This window comes from Lineus longissimus, chromosome 16 (assembly GCF_910592395.1).
Source record: "Lineus longissimus chromosome 16, tnLinLong1.2, whole genome shotgun sequence".
NCBI lineage: Eukaryota > Metazoa > Nemertea > Pilidiophora > Heteronemertea > Lineidae > Lineus > Lineus longissimus.
This window is the reverse complement of record NC_088323.1, coordinates 5,119,671-5,140,951: the sequence shown is the minus strand read 5'-3', so window position 1 is coordinate 5,140,951 and position 21,281 is coordinate 5,119,671. Positions and strand designations below refer to the sequence as shown.

The 21,281-nt window shown below is 40.4% G+C and overlaps 1 protein-coding gene across 4 annotated transcripts in view; it reads right to left on the bottom strand.

The window, feature by feature from the left end:
* The window catches only part of LOC135500703 (polycystin-1-like protein 1), a 96,544-nt gene that overhangs the window by 18,959 nt on the left and 56,304 nt on the right, over positions 1-21,281 (bottom strand). For all 4 annotated transcript variants that reach the window (XM_064792320.1, XM_064792322.1, XM_064792321.1 and 1 more), the window contains 3 exons: positions 1,664-1,859; positions 943-1,233; positions 74-343 (listed from right to left, as the gene is read on the bottom strand). In XM_064792320.1, coding sequence (XP_064648390.1) covers positions 74-343; positions 943-1,233; positions 1,664-1,859 — 757 coding nt within the window. The remainder of the gene's footprint in view (positions 1-73; positions 344-942; positions 1,234-1,663; positions 1,860-21,281) is intronic.

Below are 21,281 nucleotides of genomic sequence, written 5' to 3'. Positions count from 1 at the left end.
AGATGGTCAGAAATGGGTAACTTTGGCATAAAAACGTGCAAGCCGAAGGTTTAAATCTCGACACCTAACCTACCTTGTGAGATTGGACAGCACTAAAGACGTATGGATCCTGGTTAAACAGTATCATGTGTGCCAGGTAACACTCGCCAACAATCAGCTGTGTCGCAGGTGACGTATCGCGACGGAGGCGGCGTTTCGGAAGACGTTTCATGTCCCAGGCAAACTCTGCCTCATCAACGTTCATGAGCAGTCGGTTACCCTTGACGCCCTGAGCCTTGACGTTGACAAGGGTGGAGTGGCGTTGGATCGCTTCCTCATATTCGGTGTGGTCTTTGGTGCAAGCCTGGATAGCACAAAAGGAAGGTATTATAAGAACGTTTCATGTCATTACCCCCAACACTACCCTAGCAGCTCCATTACTCTTAGGAGTAGCCAAGACTGCTGCAATTGAGACCTTAAACAGCAACAGTTATGGTAAAGCACTTTGAGAAAGCTGAGACTTAAACAGCAACAGTTATGGTAAAGTGCTTTGAGAAAGCTGAGACCTAAACAGCAACAGTTATGGTAAAGCGCTTTGAGAAAGCGGTGACCTAAACAGCAACAGTTATGGTAAAGCACTTTGAGAAAGCTGAGACCTAAACAGCAACAGTTATGGTAAAGCACTTTGAGAAAGCTGAGACCTAAACAGCAACAGTTGTAGTAAAGTGCCTCGAGAAAATTCAAACTCCTATTAAAAATCTCATCGAAGTGAAGTGAAGCTTTCCACTGGTACGTACTGCCACCTTCATGTCAATAACGGGATCATTTATCTCTGGATATCGTATCGTTTGGTATCATGAACTCAAAGCCGTCATGAAAACCTTGAACTCTTCACAAATTAAATCCGAGAACAGCTTTTAATGAAACAATTCCAAACACTCCAAAACAAATCATCAAACTTACGTTCAACAACTCATGCATTGAGTGCTCATTCTTTTCAATCGCATATTTCATCGCCTCCAGATTTTTCGATTCCTTTGGCATCATTGACGCCGCCTTGATGATATTTGACGACGACTCGACAGCAAACGTCAACAGATCCTTGCTCAATTGATGATCCTCTGTCGGTAACGTTTCGACCGTGTTTGTATATTCGGCGAGGATGTCCGTAGCGTCAACAAGGGACTCTCTGTCCATGTCCTCTGGCGTGTCAGTCAGCCGTAGGACTGTGGATCCGGTCTGAAGCGCTTCATACTGGAATAGACAACACCAAATCATACATCACTCTAAATACGCTATTGAAGGATACTCCATTGATTCGGCTAACAACATGAATTCTAACACAAAATGTTTGTCAAAATGGTCTATAATGTCATACGAACATTTTGTAAGAGCTATGTTTCAACATCACCGGAGCTTTCACAGCCAGGTGCGGACTCGGTTCATTTACCGAGTGACTACTGGAAATGCTGGTGTACATCACACTCTACAGATGGCAGCATTAGTAACTTTTCAAAACAATAAATTTCAGTGTCAATTTCAAAGATTTTTCAGCTGAAATTACGAGGACTCCCACTGGTTCCGTACAAATCTACTGTGTCTAAATGTTCAGTTCAGAATACCATATTTACACAGATGCCAAATCTCACTGGCGTCTGCTCTCATCCGAAAGTAAACAGCCTACCTCGTCTCTGATGGAAAGCTTTTTAAGCGAATCGAATAATTCATTCTTGACATTTTGACGCCTCTGTGTGCTAATTCTCGGCGCCCGGTTAAGCTGGTGCACAAAAAGCTGGACCTTGTTGTGGAAGTATTTCGAATCCTTCTTGTCAATCGCCTCCTGAATTTTGATGGCATCGCGACTGTTGTACTGGTCGAATCTGAAGTGAGAAACATGATGTGACTTGATGAGTAAGGAGCAGGAAATTGACCGAATATTACTCTTCAGACCCCAGGTTTGAACTGGTGTCATTGTAATATTAGTAAGTAGATAAGCATCTAGAACAAGACTCTTTCAAATCATCGAAAATTTCCAATAAAGTCCTTGAACTTCTAGTTAGACTGACACAGCGCAGCTGCCCAGCATCCGACAATTATGATCACGACGGAATATCGGCGATGACGTCGCCAGACTAGGCTGCACTGAATGACACCTGAATCGCGTAATCTGATTGGCCGAATCAAAAGAGATAGATTAACGCCGTTGAAAAGTTGGTACGGATCGTGAATTTTGATTTTCAGAGACGGTTGAATTTTACCCTGGAAAGTCTGTAAAATCACAAAAGATACTGGCAAAGATTTCAGTAGGTACCCTATCTGTATTTGAAATGAAGGAGAACTTTCTCAACGGATCAATATGAAGCTAACGTGCCTCCCTTGAAACGTCCCGTGCTGCACGTACCCAAGTAGCTACAACCCCGCAGAAGCTAACAGCTAGCTATTCATGTTAATATAATCGATAGTTTAATGGCGGTGTAACCGTGGCGATGAACGGAGGCCGGACAACATGCCATTATGCTTATCTTGGACAGAAATATTACAGGCCACTTCAGATATGCAATATGCAAATCTGAAAAGTTACATTACACTAATGGAAGGACTTAATGGCAGGACATCTGCAGGAAGAATATGTAAGGCTAATGCACTGGATATAAAAATTTAACCATTGGGTGATATGGGAAATTTTCAGAAAGTATGCATAAGAAACGATGGACAATTTTCTTTAGATATTAGTAATATTTGAGAGTTTGCTACAAGTGGATGAAAATTCAAAGTCCTACGTAGCGCAGAGGCGTTGATATTTCCATATCTGATGCCCTACTTCCGATTTTTAAGCCCATTTTCGGGAAAGAAAAACGGAAATCCTTCAAAAATCGGGAAAGCCTTGCAGTATAGAATTATATCCACAAAGACTTGCATTACATTGAACACTAGCAGCTCTAAAATGACTACATGACTCATTTGGATATAAAAATCTGTGTTAATAAAGGACAAGTACATCAATTACACTGTTTAAATACTTAGCGTAGGACAAGTGCCCTGGACTAATTTTCAGAGACAAACGAATTGGGGTTGGGGATGGGGAGTTCCGAAAATATATCAAGTATGATTGCGATGGGCAAAGAGGGTCCTAAAGGACAGTGGGTTAATAGGATGGTGAGCATTAAAGGCCATGCCGTGTGTTAAAATTTTCAATTTGTATTTGAATTTGAAAATTTTCAATTGCTTACTGAATATGAATTTCAGCACTGCTGTTGTGCAGACTGATATACAAATGCACTGATACCAAGTTTCTGCAAATTTGTATGCATAATAACTGCACTACGGCATTGTGTATAACTGCATTTCTATTGTCCTGAAACACCAGTAATTACAAACAGTGTACCCCTTTAATAGGGTTGGCATATTGTAGGTAATGAGTGTGATGTTTTTGTGTTTCATCACGTTTATCATTCCTAAGAATTGTGTATTCAGTTAATTGGCGATGACCTATTTTTTTCCAAGCTGTCGTGGGGTCACTTCGGGGAGAGCATGCTGTAAGTGGACATCGATCAAGGACAAGGACGGTATGGAAAGCATGGAGCAGCAAGATTAGAATATCTTAAAACTATTTATCTCAGATGCTGACAAAGATGGCAGAAAGTTTCGACGGGACGATGAGGACATTGAGCTTGAGACATTGTTTTCCAACATATCATTAAGACCTTAACTAAAGCGTCCTCAAAGTTAAAGGGATTCCAGGTAATAATCTGTAAGATTCAAACATGGATCTATACGAAAGCATCTGTAGACAAAGGGTCGCAAATTTCCCAGACAGACCTCATCAATTACAGCCATTATTGAACACTTCATTTGACTCTACTTTAATCGCAAAATAAACTTCACGCGACAATCCAATAAAAACATAAATGACATTTTGATTGGTGCATTCAATACCCGCTCCGCCCCGGCCCATTGTTGGAACGCGCACACGCCAATAAACCAGAGTCATGGGCGCTCTCCAGAGGCCATTTGCTGGGTAAACATGGACTATTTACCCCAGCGCTCGTGTCAGAGTCCAACGGGTTCGACACACTCATACCTTCATCAGGTAAATCGACTAGCCATACCAATTTGATAAACCATATTGCGTCCATTGTGCGCAAAATTTGACATCATTGTCCTAAAAGTGCTGGGGTATTGTTTGTGTGCATTGAATCCGGGGAGGAAAGTGCCCCAGGACCAATAACGGCCCAGCATCAATGAGGTGAATGGATACACCAATTTTCCCCATTGGTAATGCAATATTCTCCGTAATGAGGGGCCCCTTGGCACGACATCGATCCTCTGAATGCACACAAAGACAATACTTCATCAATGGTACACATAATATCCATCAGTACCTGGAGTTTGGGGTGTTTTGAAAAACTGGGCTTCGACCGACCATATTCAAAATACAAATATTCCACTGCTGTTGAATTGTCATTTGAAAATATTCAATGGTTTGTAACAGAAGTAAAAGCCTTCATTGCATGGACAGCTTCATGTTCTTAGCAATGTTGGAAGGCAAAAAGAAAAGCTCATCAGAAAAGCACTCTAAAAACTACTCTTATTCTATACTCTTATACCACCGATATAAGACTGATTAATAACAACAAATTCAAAAGTAAGGGCAAGGCAGAACACGGTGTTAAGACCATCAAACAACTTGGTGTCATCAACCCATTTTTCAAAATTGAACATGCTAAATGGTATCAAAAGACCACATGTGCATGACATCTAGCTTTGATCAGATATTGACAACCGGTCTTTGATCGGTGAAGTTAGAGTATCTTCAATATTGAGAATGGACAGAAAATGTTTCTACTCTTTCCTCGATTCTTCATCAGGCAACAAGATGTGTGAGAATAAAACATCAGAAAAGCTCTCTAACCAAAACTCTTACGATGAGATTGCTCGCAAAAAATGTAAAAAATGTAATCAAATGCAAAGAGCACCTTAGTTAACAAATGCAAACACTACATTTTCTGCTGACACAACATGTGACCTTTTTCATTAGCAATTTTCTTTGGTAAATTTACATCAGCAGGTAAGGATTTTTTGAGAATTTGCTTTCTCTGTGTCTGTTTTTTCAGGAAGGTGCCAGAATTACAGCCATTTTTAAAAGATTTTTCCAATTCGTGAAAAAGGTCGAGGTCGGGGTCAACTCTCATGGTGGATTTAGATATAATGTCAAGGTCATCAATGAGGTTCAAGGTCAAGGTCACCGATTTTGGTTTCCCAGTGAAACAAGGTCAATGTCAAGGTCGTCCATCAAGGTCACACTTGAGATGCAGTAGTTGCATGGTGTGTTCACGTGAAGGAAATGCACAAGTCGCGTGGGTGAGTTCCAATGAAGTAACATCGCAATAAAATACATCTAAAATCAGATTGGTACTAGACCAAGAAAATTTTATAGTAATATTGTGAATGCAAGCATAAATGCTGTAAGCAGAAGGACATTAACTCGAGCAAGCCACATGGTAGGCTTGGCGCTAGTGAGTCATTGCAGACGAGATGGAAGGGAGAGAATTCTACAGCCATGGTCCCATCCTTATCACCAGACGATTATATCTATATGAAATGCCCAGAGATCAACGGCGGACAAGTATTCTGATTAATCATCCTAGGTGGCACTGTATAACTGGTGCAATGAGCCTATCACCAGTAACCAACAACAGCGCTGGACGAAAACAAGACCCAACTTATCATATTTATTGCTTGTTGGCAAATTGCAATTATCGGGAAGATTTGGTTGCGATGCTGGTGGATCTTCAGACAGGTCGTTCAGTACGTCTTCATGTATCATAAAGTTGGTCCAGTCGATCATGTGCCCGCGATTCATTTGGAATACTCTCATTTACGTCAGTTGATAACGCTAGATCCCTCATAAATGTTTTGATGATCCGCCGCAAATTGGGCTCAGATTCTCCGTGATCGGTCCGAATGTGCGATATGTGATCTCCTCTAAAAGGCTTTCTTATCATGTGGATTTATCGAGGTCCATTTGTGGAATCAGCAGCAAAAACAATAGACAACGCTGTCGACTCTAAACCACTCCCCTCAATTGTGCCAGAACCAATTTCTTTTCCGAATCAAGGACACAAATATATTCAAACCGCTGTCTGTCAAAACTACAACCAAATCCATCTCTGCCTCTATGTGGTCTACAACAGTCCACTCTTCAGAACTAAAGACAGCTACACCAAATAAATGAATTTTCAAATGGTCCCAAAGGACAAATTTCCAAATATATTCAAATATCCATTTGACAAAACGACAACCTAATTAAAGACGTCAAACCCTAGTCCCGGCTCTCCTGCCCGACTCTCACCAAATCCGACTTAAACCACCCCGTAGCTGACCCTCTACCCTCTATTTGAGGAAATGACAAACTACCTCTAGTCCTTGCTCTCCTATCTGACTCTCACCAAATCCGACTTAAACCACCCCAGCCGACCCAGTACCGTCACATCCACAGAGCGCCATTATTTACATGTAACTTCAAACCCTGCGCCATTTGTCATCATTTAGCCGACATAACATGGATCTGTCTCATTTCGTTCAAGACTAGATGACTCTCTCCCCATAACAATCCATCAGAATGGTATCCGCCTGACAGGGCGAGCGGTGCGTCTTCTGGGGGAAGGAAGGCAAGTGACGGTGATCAGGAATCAGTTTAGCTACAGAAAAAGTTACAGAATCATGCAATATGACACTACCATGACACACCATCCATCAAAGAAGGGTACAGGCCAGGGCAAAAACGCTGGCAGATTTCTGGCGCGGGTAACACTCAGCTACTGGAAGCAGGGCCAAGTTAGCCCCTGGTGAAGTTAGCTCCTGGTCAGGTTAGCCCTTCGTCAAGTTAGCAGACCAGTGAGGGCGACTGCTTCTGTTTCCAGTTTTCGTATAACCACCTAAACTTTGACCGACTCAGCGTGTGACAGCACAAGTGCATGCACCCCCACCATCTTCCACTGCCTAGAGCCGAGACAAATCCTCAATCCACTTAACAAGTTGAGCCACTATTCATCAAATGATTCACTAAAGTTATCATATCACATCAAAATTTACACAAAACCAATGATTTCACTTTGCCCGAGGCAGATTTTAATTGGAGCCATTCCGCCTAATCTTTATGGCACAGTCTGTCGAACCACCCGTGTTTGAACTCCAATTGAATTTGCCCCATTTGCTAATTTTAAGGTCTCACTTCCCCTAGCGATGTGTTCAGTAGGGAATAAAATCGGACTATTGTCGGTTTCATACGCAATTGATATCTACAAAACCGTTTTCGAATTGTGCATGGCTAATCCACCACAGGCTCATAATCTCCCCTTAGCCGGGTTAGTGCTGTCGGAATCGGTCCGTATATTAGTCATTATTAGAAGTGGTTAATTAAAGTGGTTTATGAAGGCTATAGTTGATCAAGGCCATGTATATATGTGAATCATGGACAGAAGGGTAGGTTGGGGATCAAAACTTATAAAATGTCCTACAGTTCTTTCACAGAGCTCACTACGGCTTCAATCATGAATACAAGCTTATTTGGACTAGATGATTGCAATAAATACATTTGACATAATTCATTGACTGGAGTCCAAAATGATATGCCATATTACCAAGATGCCAACTTAGATCACATTAAATCTACCTGTGGTGCACTTGAAACTGCCTAGATTTTTTAATGAATGCTTATCCCGTTAAATAGATAGTGACCGGGCCGTTTTGAATTCCATTTTTTTACCAGCGATTCTGGATTGGTTTCCTTTAAGCTCATAAAGTAATCCTACAATGTAGGTGGAAATCGACGACGACACTTTGTAAATTGCAAACCGTGGGCGCACTCGCTGAAATCAACATGGCAACTATCGCCAAGGAAAACATCATCAATCAAGATGTCCCAACATTGAATGACGAAGTCCCCAACATACAGGCACTCAACGACCATATTTGGAGATAGCACGGTTGCCTAGATACGTGTGGAAGTTTGATATCCATAGTTCGTATCTGGAGCGTTTTGCCATTAATACGAGATTGCTAACGTTTAATATTCTGCCGCAGGTAAATATTTACTGACCAGGCCAGCTAACCAGTAAATTGTGTCCGAGGCAAACTAGCCATGTTTGTTATAAATTACCAATTCTGACGAATAAATATACTGGCATAGGAACAAAAGCTGAGGACAACAGGGCTAACCATAAAGCTATTTCCATTGCACAAATGAGCAAATAATCAGATGAACAGTTATTTCAGGAAACAGTGTAATTTATTGGCATTTTGACTTTATGAGGAAAATGTCATCAAAATTTGAAGTCAAAGCAAAAATTTTGAATTTTTTTATAGATTTTCTTCACGCTGATAAAAAATATCAACTCTTTCTTTGATACACTGTATACTGCCCAAAAATATCAACTTTTTCTGTAACACACTGTATTGATCATAAAATATCAACCATTTTATGACACACTGTAGACTGATCATAAATTTTTCCTATTACACACAGTATAGCCTGTAGTTGTAATAAAGTATCAACTTCTTTCGGACACTATGACACACTCTATACTGAATATGAAATATCAATGTTTTCTATGACACACTGTATATTGATGGAAGCATGCTACACTCCCCTCACACTCCCTGTGGAAAATTGGTCATAAATAAACATAATTTGATATTTCAAGGATCGTTTGAGCAGAGGACAGAACGTGCTAATTGCCAAGTTACGAAAAGCATGCAGAAAAATTGTGTTGAAAGCACAATATATGGATAGGACACGTCTAACATCTGAAAACAGTCACTGTACAGTAAAAAGAAACTTGTACAGTAGACCCTACTTATCAAGGACACCATTGTAACTAACAAATTCAGTCCTTTGTTGAGAGGTATCCTGATTAAAGGGAAATGACCAATTTTAGACCAAATGCAGTGTCCAAAATTGAGAGCTATCCGATAAGGGAGGTTCCTCTGTAACATATTGCCCACTTCACATTCAAAGTTAACTGTTTTGTGCATTTTGAAAATGGTGCAACCCAAAATTGCGCTTAAATGTGGTAGTCTGTCCCGATGTGAGCTCTTTTTTAACCCTGGACCCACCCTATGGATAAAATATAAAATGTTGACCCACCCCTTATCATACATGTAATGAAACCCACTCAAAATCTACTGAATCTGGTCAGAAACAAAAGTTTTGTTTGTCTGGCCTTATCCATTTATCCTGCGATTTATATTGTCTGTATCAAGAATGGACCAAATTACTGATTAAATCGATGCAGTAAAAACAAACACAGGTCCATATGGTTGCAGACGAGCGCCACGCACGAGCGATCAGATCGGACAATATGGCCGCCCTGCTTGATACTAAAACATCGCTATTGAACTCGAATCAATAGAGAATCACCATCAACAAGAATGGCGAGCAATATCGACGATAATACGATAATTGTAAATGGGTGTCGCCCTGTTGGCCTTTTGTGTAACTTCCGCCATCTTCTCAGTACAAAGTCCACCGTTATTTGGCCAATAAAGAACAAAAATGTGGTTAAAAATAAAATCAACGGGTAATGGACATTGCAATTCAGTTTCAGCTTGATGGAGTTGTAACAAAAACATCATAGATCATTTCATGCTGTGAGATGAAACAGTTATATTTTCCAGCGATGACAGGGTGACTTTTCACGCTTAAATTGGTCGAAAAAAAGGTGGCCGAAAATCTAGCTATTTTTAAAAATGACAGAGGAATGAGAGAGCAAAACATGAGGGATCGAACTCAGGCTCACTCCTCTGACGAATCAGACCTCAAGAGGATTTCCTCCACCACATCTAATTAGGACCCAAAGCCTGCGCCTAAAACAGACCAACTGATCCAAAGATTTCAAGATTATTAAATATTTTAATTCACCAATGATCTCATCACTATCAACTATCAGAAGGAAAGAACGGACATGCATTGTATGAAAATGAAAAAAATTACGATAAATTCAACAAAACCTTATTTCAATGTTCATTAGGAAAAAAGACCCACCCTTGGGATTTGCCTGGCAGTTGAAAAATCACATCACGCCTTCCCTAGGCGGCTTGTAGTCACACAGTGGTATCTCGTTTCCTTTGAAATGTTGTTGTATTCGATTAGAGTGAAAAATTGAGGAATTATTCTGGTTTCCTTCTAATGTCATTTCTCAGTCTTCTCAGAAGCTGAACGAATCCTGAAGTTTGCGAGAATGTTTGATTTTTATGTCAGAACATTTTGTCAGAACTGGCAAAGTTGGTCTAGTTTCTCTTTTTAGTAACTTGTTTCAAAGTGATAGGTAAAATATCTGTTGCAATTCTCATTTTCGCAAATTACAATGTACAGTTCGTTGCAAAGATCTGTTAAAATAAAACAGTTCCGAAAATTTGCCCGTTAACCCTATGCTGTGAGGCTGTCACATTATCTATCTTCTTGACATTCTCATTAGCTTCATTCGTGCCTTGAAGTTGCAACCATACCCTACCAACTCCTACAACACTGTCGAGAGCCTCACAACAAGATTTCGGATTGACGGCCGCACAATGCCCGAAATACTCCACATATCGTGCCTATTGTCCGAGGACAAAAACGTAGGCAGAGCGCTCCCTCTCAAATATTTATTGGAGAATTATTAATACTGCATATGGCAGGGATTTATCACCAACAACAATCAATCGAGGATCTTTGATATTGTTATAGTTTCCCATATGCCCAGTTTTATTTGCAGATGAGAGATACTTTCTGGAAATTTCAAAACTTGTGTAATTGACAGCCTCACAATAGGCCTATAATAGAGAGGTTTAGATTTTGATCCGAGGACGAGGTGATTTTTTTCGCTGGTTTACGTCATAAAGTCAAGTTGGTTGTTTTGTATTATTGTCTCTGGGCATTTGTGACTATTTCATTGCATTTCTGACTACAGGCAACGTGAATCCACTGCATTCGTCATCGAAATGCAAACTCACTCCTTGCCTTAGAGATCACCCCTTCCCCTCCCCTCAGCTCTATAATTGTTGCTCTATTGTTTGAGATGAACACGCATGTCTGACCGCAGGTAACTTGATTAGCGCCTGATTGTGACATCACAACAATGGTCGCGTTACGCTGATGTAATCACTAATTGGATACCATAATATATTTAACCCTTAGAGGCCGAGGCAGTATCATATCGCCTGTTGGACAAAGGGTCCCAGAAAACATCAGCAATGAGAACAAACTGATGAATTTCTATGCTAAAGATATGTTGCATGTTTCACATTTTCCGGCCTATGCCGTTCATTGAAGTTAGAAATTTGCAATTGAATTTGAATTTGAAAGACTTATGCCTAATTGCCCAAAAAGAACTGATGCAAAAGTGGAGAAAAGCCCTCACCAATGAAGTTGAACGAATCAAAACAAACTGACCGACCGAAAAAATATCGATCTACCCCTGCAACCATTTGCATCCAGAAGAGGGAAACTGTCGGACAATGTCATTCCTTAATTCAACATTCACAACTCCATTTTATCTATCAAGGTCAGAGTCTCTGTATCCTGCCAGGGATTACAAAACGAGCATAGACGTATTAACTACACACCACATGGAATGGTGCTTATACCGACAGACTGCGCTTCACTACTAGCTAATAATTCCCGCAAAAATTCCGACCATCCCAGGAAAAGAGGGCAAGACAATGACACTCCATACCAAAGGACAATTACAGTAGTAATAATACTATGTATTTCTATTGTACATTATTAGTCTTCGCGTTTGGAGAATATTTTTTCATATGTGGAAATATTAGTTTTAATCTAATATTGTGGTATGCCGTATATTTGGCGAGGCACTCTTCATTGTATGGTGGGCGTACTATCTATAGTTGTGGATCTATAGCCCAGCATGTTGTCGAAATACTTAAGTGCGTTCTTGAAGTGGGCCCAAGCTTGCCACCACGGAACATCAACCTTAAGAGTGCCAAAATCGTCAGTTGAAACGACAAAATTTTGAAAATTATGAAGTTTCCAACAAAGGTTTTGCAAACAAGAAGCAGAACCAAAAACGGAAGAAATGCTTTTTCACCACTTTTTGAAAAAGTACTAGAGTACTGGTCACCATAAAATGAAATGAGTACTCAGTACAGCTTCATATCTACTGTGGTGACAGACAAAGCTGTACACGATGAGGGAAGTTACTTTTGGCCAGGACAGTAGGCCTTTGTTTCGACTGAATGGTCCAACTGATGCTGACAGATGCGAGACGAATTGAGGGATGATCGGATGAATCTTTAAACAGATTCAATTACACAGATGGTTATCGTCATGGAAGATGGTTTCAGCCACACAGGGTGCACCAAAAAATATCTCAATCTTTCAAAATATTTCGTCAAAACTGCTTTGTATAAAACTTCACTTGAAATTGTGTCAAAACTGCTTTGCCAACAATATCAGAATGGATTCTGGATAAGCTGGTCAGTTAAGGAAAAAAAACACAAAATGAAAATATTTCAAACAGAAAAGGCCTCACCCATAGACATACAGTAAGAATTGAGTGCAGCTCGGGACAATCCTCATAATCAAAAAGAAACACCAAAGCAAATGATGAACAAAAAATTCTACTGTAATATTTCAAAATTTTAGCAAAGACCTCACCCCAGCACAGCCTGCTAGCATCACTGAGTGCAGCCCAGGACAGTCTCCAAGGACAGCTACGCAGCAGCTACACCCTAATGCTGCCATCCTGCTTCGGGATGATAATGCCTGACACATACATCCTAACTCCAAACACAGAAATATCCACAAAGCACAACACGACATCAAGGACAGGAGACACATCTAAATCGCCAAATACATTTCGTGAAAGTCAAATTCCACATCTGGAACCAGCGGAAAATTCACGGAGCAGAAACCGACTTACCTCGCGAGATAACTACACTCCACAGCGTCCTGGGTTGAAATGACAGCACACCACTACCCTGATGAATTTTCCCTTATTCATGCGTTGCCATGGCAACTAATGATCCTACCCAGCTCCGTGGATGCAAATGACGTTTGGGCCTCTTTTAATTCGATTAATGATTGATAAGAGAGTAAAGCAAACGATATAAATAATATGTGCTGTGGACCTGGGGTCGGAGAGAATGGGTGGTTCCGACGTTTCCTGTATGCGAGTTGGTTTGGCCACCACCAGTGGTATAAATGGACTGCTATTTGCCTATGAATACACCCCATTGGAACTTGTAGCAAGGACGAAGAACAAAATAAACGTTTCACGTCGGGGTTGCACTGATAAAGGCCTACTCTGTTCAACAGTGTCATTGTGCAGACTGATGAATGCCAAGTTTCAGCAGATGTGCATGCATAGTAACTGTAATGTGTATTTTCATTTACTTGAACCACAAGAAAATACAGTGTACATAAATGGCCAAGGTCTTTAACAATGTTGTCCCATATGGACGTCCCATGTGGATAGGGAATATGGGATATCTACATTATCAGCAAAACTAATGATTTCTATTATTTTACACCGAATGTTGGGTATTGCAATGTTGTGACAGATCAGTGACATCACATTTTGATGTCACTTTGACGCATACTCCAATGAAAATCAGCGCAATCTATTTGGACGCTGATATCAGATTATAATACTGAGGGTCACCCCCACTCATTGCAAAATTACGGACATGCAGCCTTAATACTCTATTGTTACAAGTACAACACATGTATCACTTCAAGGTTGAATGGGTCGGGACAATGGCTTTGTGACTGGACGCTGTATCAGGTGAATTGGCAAGCAGGGGTCACCGGGCAAAGGGGGTTACACTTGAGTTGAAGGACAGTGGTTAACCATAATTGGGTTCTCATAACACTCAAATCAGCTTCATATCCTCTTTCATTTTCTCGTCAAATCTATTTATTTATTTATTTACTTCGTGCCAGGTGTAATAAATATCTAAATGAACAAACACTTTTTTTAATATACTGTTTTGTCCCAAATTGGACTTGAAAGCTTGGTGTGGACCACTTTGAAAAACGGCATGCTGGCCGATGAGACGTTTTTTTAAAAAGTTTGAAACCAGCTTTTTACACATCGTGACATTTGATTCTTCCAGCACTCCATATGGAAGACATCGCATTCTGCGCAGGCCATATCAACCTGCACCATTACAAAGATCATAATGTCTTTGATAACCTAATTGCCAATTAAGGTGATTCATGGTGTTTAGTTTCCATAATTTCTGTTTGTTTTTAATTAGTTGAACACATTCTTAGTGAATTATTAGATTACATTGAGTGGTTCCACCTTGCTGGAAGCAACTACATACAGGGCGTCACAAATCATGGTACACAATTGCAATATTTTTCATCAATTTGATCAATGACATTCGTTTTTTCGTAAAACTTCATTAATATTCTGTATTTCGTGTTCGTAATACACAGAGACATACATGATCCATATTCTTTTTTGTTTCACTTCAATATCTGACGTTCCTCTTTATGAATAATACGCGATATTTACCAAGCAGAATCGTGTCGGGACGGGGAAAGCTTCAAGTTAATGTAAGTCAATACGCGCCGCATTGATCGGTGATATTATTTTTGTTGACATAGGGGGCATACGAATAAGAGTGTGTTCCGCTACTCGTCTCACGTATATTTGCTTCTCATTTCCATGCGGAAATCCACTGAAAGTTGGCACAGGTTTTTCCGTGTTGGATGTCAGAAAATGACCCGATGGATCGAAAATGCCAATCATATCGAAAACGCGGCGTCCGTATTATTTCATCGTTTTGTACAGATGCAACCTTGGCTAACTTTTAATAGCCTTTGATAACGATGGAACAGGAACTTCAATTTTAATTTTAGCGAGATTATATTCTGACAATTATCTGTAAATGCTGAAAAATCGTTGGCATCAAAAGTACAAGTACATGTTCGGATTTACTGTCTGCGTTTGAATAATCAAATTGCTATCTACAGAGCTGCTGCTAACGTCAGACAACCAGCTACAAAGAAATAACCATCGCAATTAAACTATTTGCCTCCTCATCAGAGATTTGTCCCAGGTCCATTGGAGAGAAAAATCGAAATGGTGGATGAACCCGGTTTGGAAACAAACATAAGAAAGTCAATGAGACATAGAAATGGACGAATTATGAAAACGGCTGGTTTTACCCTCAAATTAAACCCATAATTTGTTAATGAAACTTGGAAGCAATGCTTTTAAGCTAAGATTAATCAGATTACTCTATGGTGAATGTTTTGAGTCTTTCTCATAATTTCATTCTGGTCATCCCAAGTGTAGAATAGTTTAGCGAACGACTTCCACGAATGTATCAACGTTTTTTTGCCCACTGACAGCTCAATGCTTTAACAGGAATGCTGCATTAAGGATGAGAGTTTACGTCACGTCCAGCCCATACAAGTGCTCCTCACCCTTGCATGCTCATACAGTAAGGTTTGGGAATTAACCAAAAATGACCTCGCCCTGCATGGGGTGAAACTCTACGCTGCCATGATCCATCAAACCAATTCACCTCAAAACTTTCGCTAAACCTCGCAAATACTCATTTCAGCCATTCAGACACAATACAACTTTCAACGATACATCGTTAAAATCCCATTCAATTTATTCACAACTGACTTCTCGCATTATGATTTTATCGTCACGTTTCCGTGGAAGCGGCCGGACTGGCTGGCACGATTTGATTGGTCCGTTCATTACCTGCACAGGTACGTCAATCTTCACAAGTCGCCGATAAATAATTTACAACAAATGAATGAAAATTAAATCAGGGTATAGCGTTAATTGGTATGTAGTGTTTGCAACATATGGACCCAACTTTCCATCATTTTCATCGATTGGGGCTTACATTAATTATTTATCATGCGATTCATCACCAATATGCGGACAATGTTGCATGCATTTGATAAAATGGAGGTGTTTAATGCAAAATTTCATCATTGAAGACATTAGGATGGTGTTTTATGTTCAAATTACCACTATTTCGTACCAAACTTGCAACACCATCTAGCTGCCCTAACACCAAGGCATGAACATTTCCCGGTGCTTTTTGCAGCTAACTACATTTTGGAGAACAATACAGGCTTGCCATTTATGCTCAAGGGCTGCGGACAGGGCTCATACTACCGAGAAATCACTTCAGGGCCAATAACCTTCAGATCACGAGACAAGAACGAATGAAAGAGGTTCTGTGTTAGCGCCATGAAAACTTGGTTGAAAGTGTATGCCGACCATTGCTTACCCCCCCCCCCTCCCTCCCCCCAGTATTAGTTAACCAAATATCCTAAAGCCACCTATAAAACTAAATATGCCAGATGTTCTAGCCAATGTCAAATGGTCACTATTTCACACGGAGCTTTTGACGCCGCACGGTCTATAGCTGCATCAAATGCCACATTTGCTCAAGCCTGTAGTGTTTTCATTTCCTGAGAAAACATTTGCACAATTTCTGGCGCGCTGTGCCAATATTTCAACAACAATCATTACATCATGTCTACAACAATTGGCTTCTAAAATCATATTGCTCGATGCTGCCATTCAGTTATTTGTTCACCCCCCCCCCCCCCCACCCCAAGAAATGCCAACTCCCCGCACCCCAAGAAGTGCAAACTCCCCACACCCCAAGAAGTGCATACTCCCCGCACCCCAAGAAGTGCCAACTCTATTCTAGAGCTAGAGTTAGGACGAAATCCTGCATAAGTAAGCCTTCTCTATATGATGGCTAAAACAGAGAGTCCAAGTTGACCTCTGCACCCTTAAAGGCCTATGCTGTTTGTATCATCTGTTTGAAATTTGAAATTAAATTTGAGATTTTTCAACTTCATATTGAATAAATTAACACACTCCACCCTCAAGACAGACCAACATCAAAAACTTCCATAACCTCCATAATTTTTCACCGATGGGTGGTTCAACCATTAACACATCAGCCATCAGAAGCCTGACGTTAGTAATTACTTATTGTTTACATAATGGATCACTAGTTGCCATAGCGACATATAGTTTCGTGCTCCCCTCGTCCCATTCAACTTGGCGATGCGATGTTGGAGCACTTGTTCGGGACGTTGCCTGTGAGTCATGCTAGTTATGATGTGTGAAAGCACCAATAACGGGCCATAATTGCGCTGTGTATGCGATTTCATAACGTTAGCAAACTTACTAGCTCCAGTTAACACTTTCTGGTACTATATTAGCTGCTGCATAGCGTGCAAAGCAGTTTCCATGTCAGATAATCTCCGATTGGGAAAAACTGGGATGAAACTGATTGGAAAACTCTCCCGTGTGAAACTTTAAGATACCATTTTACAGCCACCTTTCCCATCTCTTGATTTTTCCAGCCTCGAAAAAGGACATTTGCTCAAGCAAATGAAGAAAGTCAGCTGGGACGGCTTGGCTATCTTTCTGAGGCCGCCTGGTTGAAGCTGCCGATAGTACTTGGAATTTTCTGGCCTGAGGGGGGATGTAGGTATCACTACGCGCAAGTTCCCACATTCAACACACTAGCAGAAGTTGCTCATTAATTATTACTGAACCAATTGATTAGTGGCCAGGCAACAATAATCTGGCATATGGAGATGAATATTTTAGCGGCTACGTTTTTGAACAATGGCTGCATGTGATTGGCTTGATGACTCGGCATTCACGTGTGCTGAGGTCACGAAGCGGTGACCTTGAAACATTATGTTGTAAAAGGTGGTCTCCAGGCTCTTTTTTCTGGCCTCTAAGCCTCTATAAGTGAGAAGTGAGAATTAGTGGGCATAGATTACAGTAGACTAAAGGACACAGATCAAGCCCGCTTCGAAAACCTACACTGCAGGCACAAGGAGAAGTGCTATCAACACACTGATCATCACTACAGGGTGGCCCAGAAAACTTCTATTGTGCGAGGAAAAAGTTTTCACGGCCACCCTGTAGTTTGTAACCTATTGGGAGAAAAAAGATTGGTATTGCTAAATATACCTACCGCGCAATCTTTCTGGACAAAGAGTAAACTAATTAGCACAGTGCTAACGATGCTAGCAATGCATGTTTGCCACTCTGGCATTATCATGCTAACATCACAGGGTCTGCATCCATTATCAGTCGTTATTCAATCACGACAATTGTGTTGCATAACACTTATATAGATACAGGAGATACACAATGATGTCACATTAAGCAAGGCTGAGCTGAGAACATTACCCGTTTCTTTAAAGGGAGGACAGACGAAGTGCCATAGTGGCCCGATTTGAGAGACACTAAAAATAATGAATGTTTCCTTGCCGTGGGCCCCTATCATTGGTAAACATTTCAGTAAAAGTTTTGAAGTAAAATCCACCGAAAACATTTCTGCAATCTGTGCCTCAAATTTGTTAACTTTTATATCACAATGAAAAAATTTTCCGTACATTTTCAAGTACCACCAACTTCCGGATAACCAATAAACTTGGCTCTCCGGCGTATCAAAGTCGGTCATTAAACGAGTTATACACAAAACCTATTGTTGGTACATCGTGAATAATTAAGTGCGGATTCATTGCATATGCTCTGGTACTTCATGATTGACCAGCATTGCAGGTTGCCAAGCAATGACGGAGCATTAATTGCATTTCCATCGGAACCCCATTGAAGTTTTTAATATGAGTACAGTACAAGTCAAAACTAATGTCGTTTTTAAACTGAAATGCTTACAAGTGACACTACGTGAACTTGATATAAACTCCGCCTCACTACTGTATTACATAACATATTGTATCAATATATGATAGATTACATCACTGCACACATTCGAGATATTACATAACATTTCATTATGTGTGTCGTCCTCTGCTGAAAAACGTGTTGTCTATCGACGTCATAAAGACAAAGAAATACAATTTCACAATGAAGAAGGGACAAAAACAGTTATTAAGGATGATGAAATGAGCATAGGTAATGCTAATTATGAAAAGTAGCCATTCGAGGCCAAGCAATATCATTACTTGTTTCTTGACAAAGAACAATTTTTTCTTATCATGAAGGGCTGTCGAAATTCTTTATTCAGGATGATGCAACACACTTTTTCTTTTCATTACCATTCTCATCAGCTAAATCTGAAATCTATTCAAGGCCAAGCAAACTGATTACCTGTTTCTTGACAAATGGTGCTGATACAAAAATCAAGAATGCCAAAAGAAATTTCTTCTGGGAGTATTTTCAAATCTCTCTCGTCTACTGTAATATTTGCAGTTTCAACAACTTTTCTCCACAATTTTGTTGAGCACAACATATTTTCTTCAACATACTTGAGAATGCTTTCACGGGTATCTCAGGCTTGCCAAAGGAATCGATTTCATATGCGTTAGACAACGTTAAGTGTTCTTCAATATCATATATGCACACATCTCAGTCGTCATATGTTGGAATGCAACACTAGCGATGAAAAACAACTTCAAAGAATTTAACCCTTGGAAACCTCATTACGCGGATCATTCCAAAGTTTTTTTACACCACTACGGCAGAGAGCAAAAGTATCACCAAAAGCGGTCGTCGTCGTCGTCGTCGTCGTCATCATCATCATTATTGAATAGTTTAAGGGGTTGACTCTTTGCTTTAGACATTGTTCACAGCAATGGTCATGGCGAATTTGTACATATCCTGTAGAAGTTTCTTTCGCAGCAATATAAATTTCAGTCATAATATCAGTTTCTGACAGAGTCCTCAAAGCTGAATGATTTGGTCAACACCTGTTGCACTACCGTGGAATTCCATGCAGCGAGAATGCAATTTTAAGACGTATTCGGCGGAAATATTGTTGATTCTACCATTGATATTGTCAAACCTCACCCCAGGTAAAGACACGTTCACAAACTCGCAGTAAAATGTATAGGAAGTAAAAACAGGGACAAGGTAACCTCACTGGGGACGTCTCTTCCATTATTTACATCAACCCAGGCGCCAACCGTGTGTGTTTTCAACTCCACATTTTCGACTCAACCTGCGCAAATCTGTGAGTTGTCTATGTGCGCAATACTGATATGAATGTCGTGAAGGATATGAATTGGTTGAAATATTTGCAGACTACTTCACTTCAGTAATAACTTGTGTTCTTGGGCACCTCAGACCATATGTCATCCACAGAACCTACTAGAACAGGAGGTTTAGCCTGTCTACATGTTCCTTGAAACTGGGACCGACAAGCACAATCTGTCCAAACAGATTTTTTTCTCTGTCTGCACTGCTCTGCTGCTTTTGGTTGTAACCAGAGTCTTGGGCAATAGGGTATACCAAACAATATCATATACTTTGGAATAGGGTTAGCAGCCCACACTGCTCTGCTGGTATTGGTTGAAATGGAAGTCTTGGGCAATAGGGTATACCCAACAATATCATATACTTTGGAATAGGGTTAGCAGCCCACACTGCTCTGCTGGTATTAGATGAAACGGAAGTCTTGGGCAATAGGGTATACCCAACAATATCATATACTTTGGAATAGGGTTAGCAGCCCACAATGCTCTGCTGGTATTAGATGAAACGGAAGTCTTGGGCAATAGGGTATACCCAACAATATCATATACTTTGGAATATGGTTAGCAGCCCACACTGCTCTGCTGGTATTGGTTGAAATGGAAGTCTTGGGCAATAGGGTATACCAAACAATATCATATACTTCGGAATAGGGTTAGCAGCCCACACTGCTCTGCTGGTATTAGATGAAACCAAAGTCTTGGGGAATATGGTATACCAAACAATATCATATACTTTGGAATAGGGTTAGCAGCCCACACTGCTCTGATGCTTTTGGTTGTAACCAGAGTCTTGGGCAATAGGGTATACCAAACAATATCATATACTTTGGAATAGGGTTAGCAGCCCACACTGCTCTGCTGGTATTGGTTGAAATGGAAGTCTTGGGCAATAGGGTATGCCAAACAATATCATATACTTTGGAATAGGGTTAGCAGCCCACACTGCTCTGCTGCTTTTGGTTGTAACCAGAGTCTTGGGCAATTGGGTATGCCAAACAATATCATATACTTTGGAATAGGGTTAGCAGCCTACACTGCTCTGCTGCTTTTGGTTGTAACCAGAGTCTTGGGCAATAGGGTATGCCCAACAATATCATATACTTTGGAATAGGGTTAGCAGCCCACACTGCTCTGCTGGTATTAGATGAAATGGAAGTCTTGGGCAATAGGGTATACCCAACTATTTTATATACTTTGGAATAGGATTGGCAGCCAAGTTAAGTGATAGAATCGAAAAGTGTTAACCGACAAAAATGATGAGTTTGTTTAGAATGCAATTATC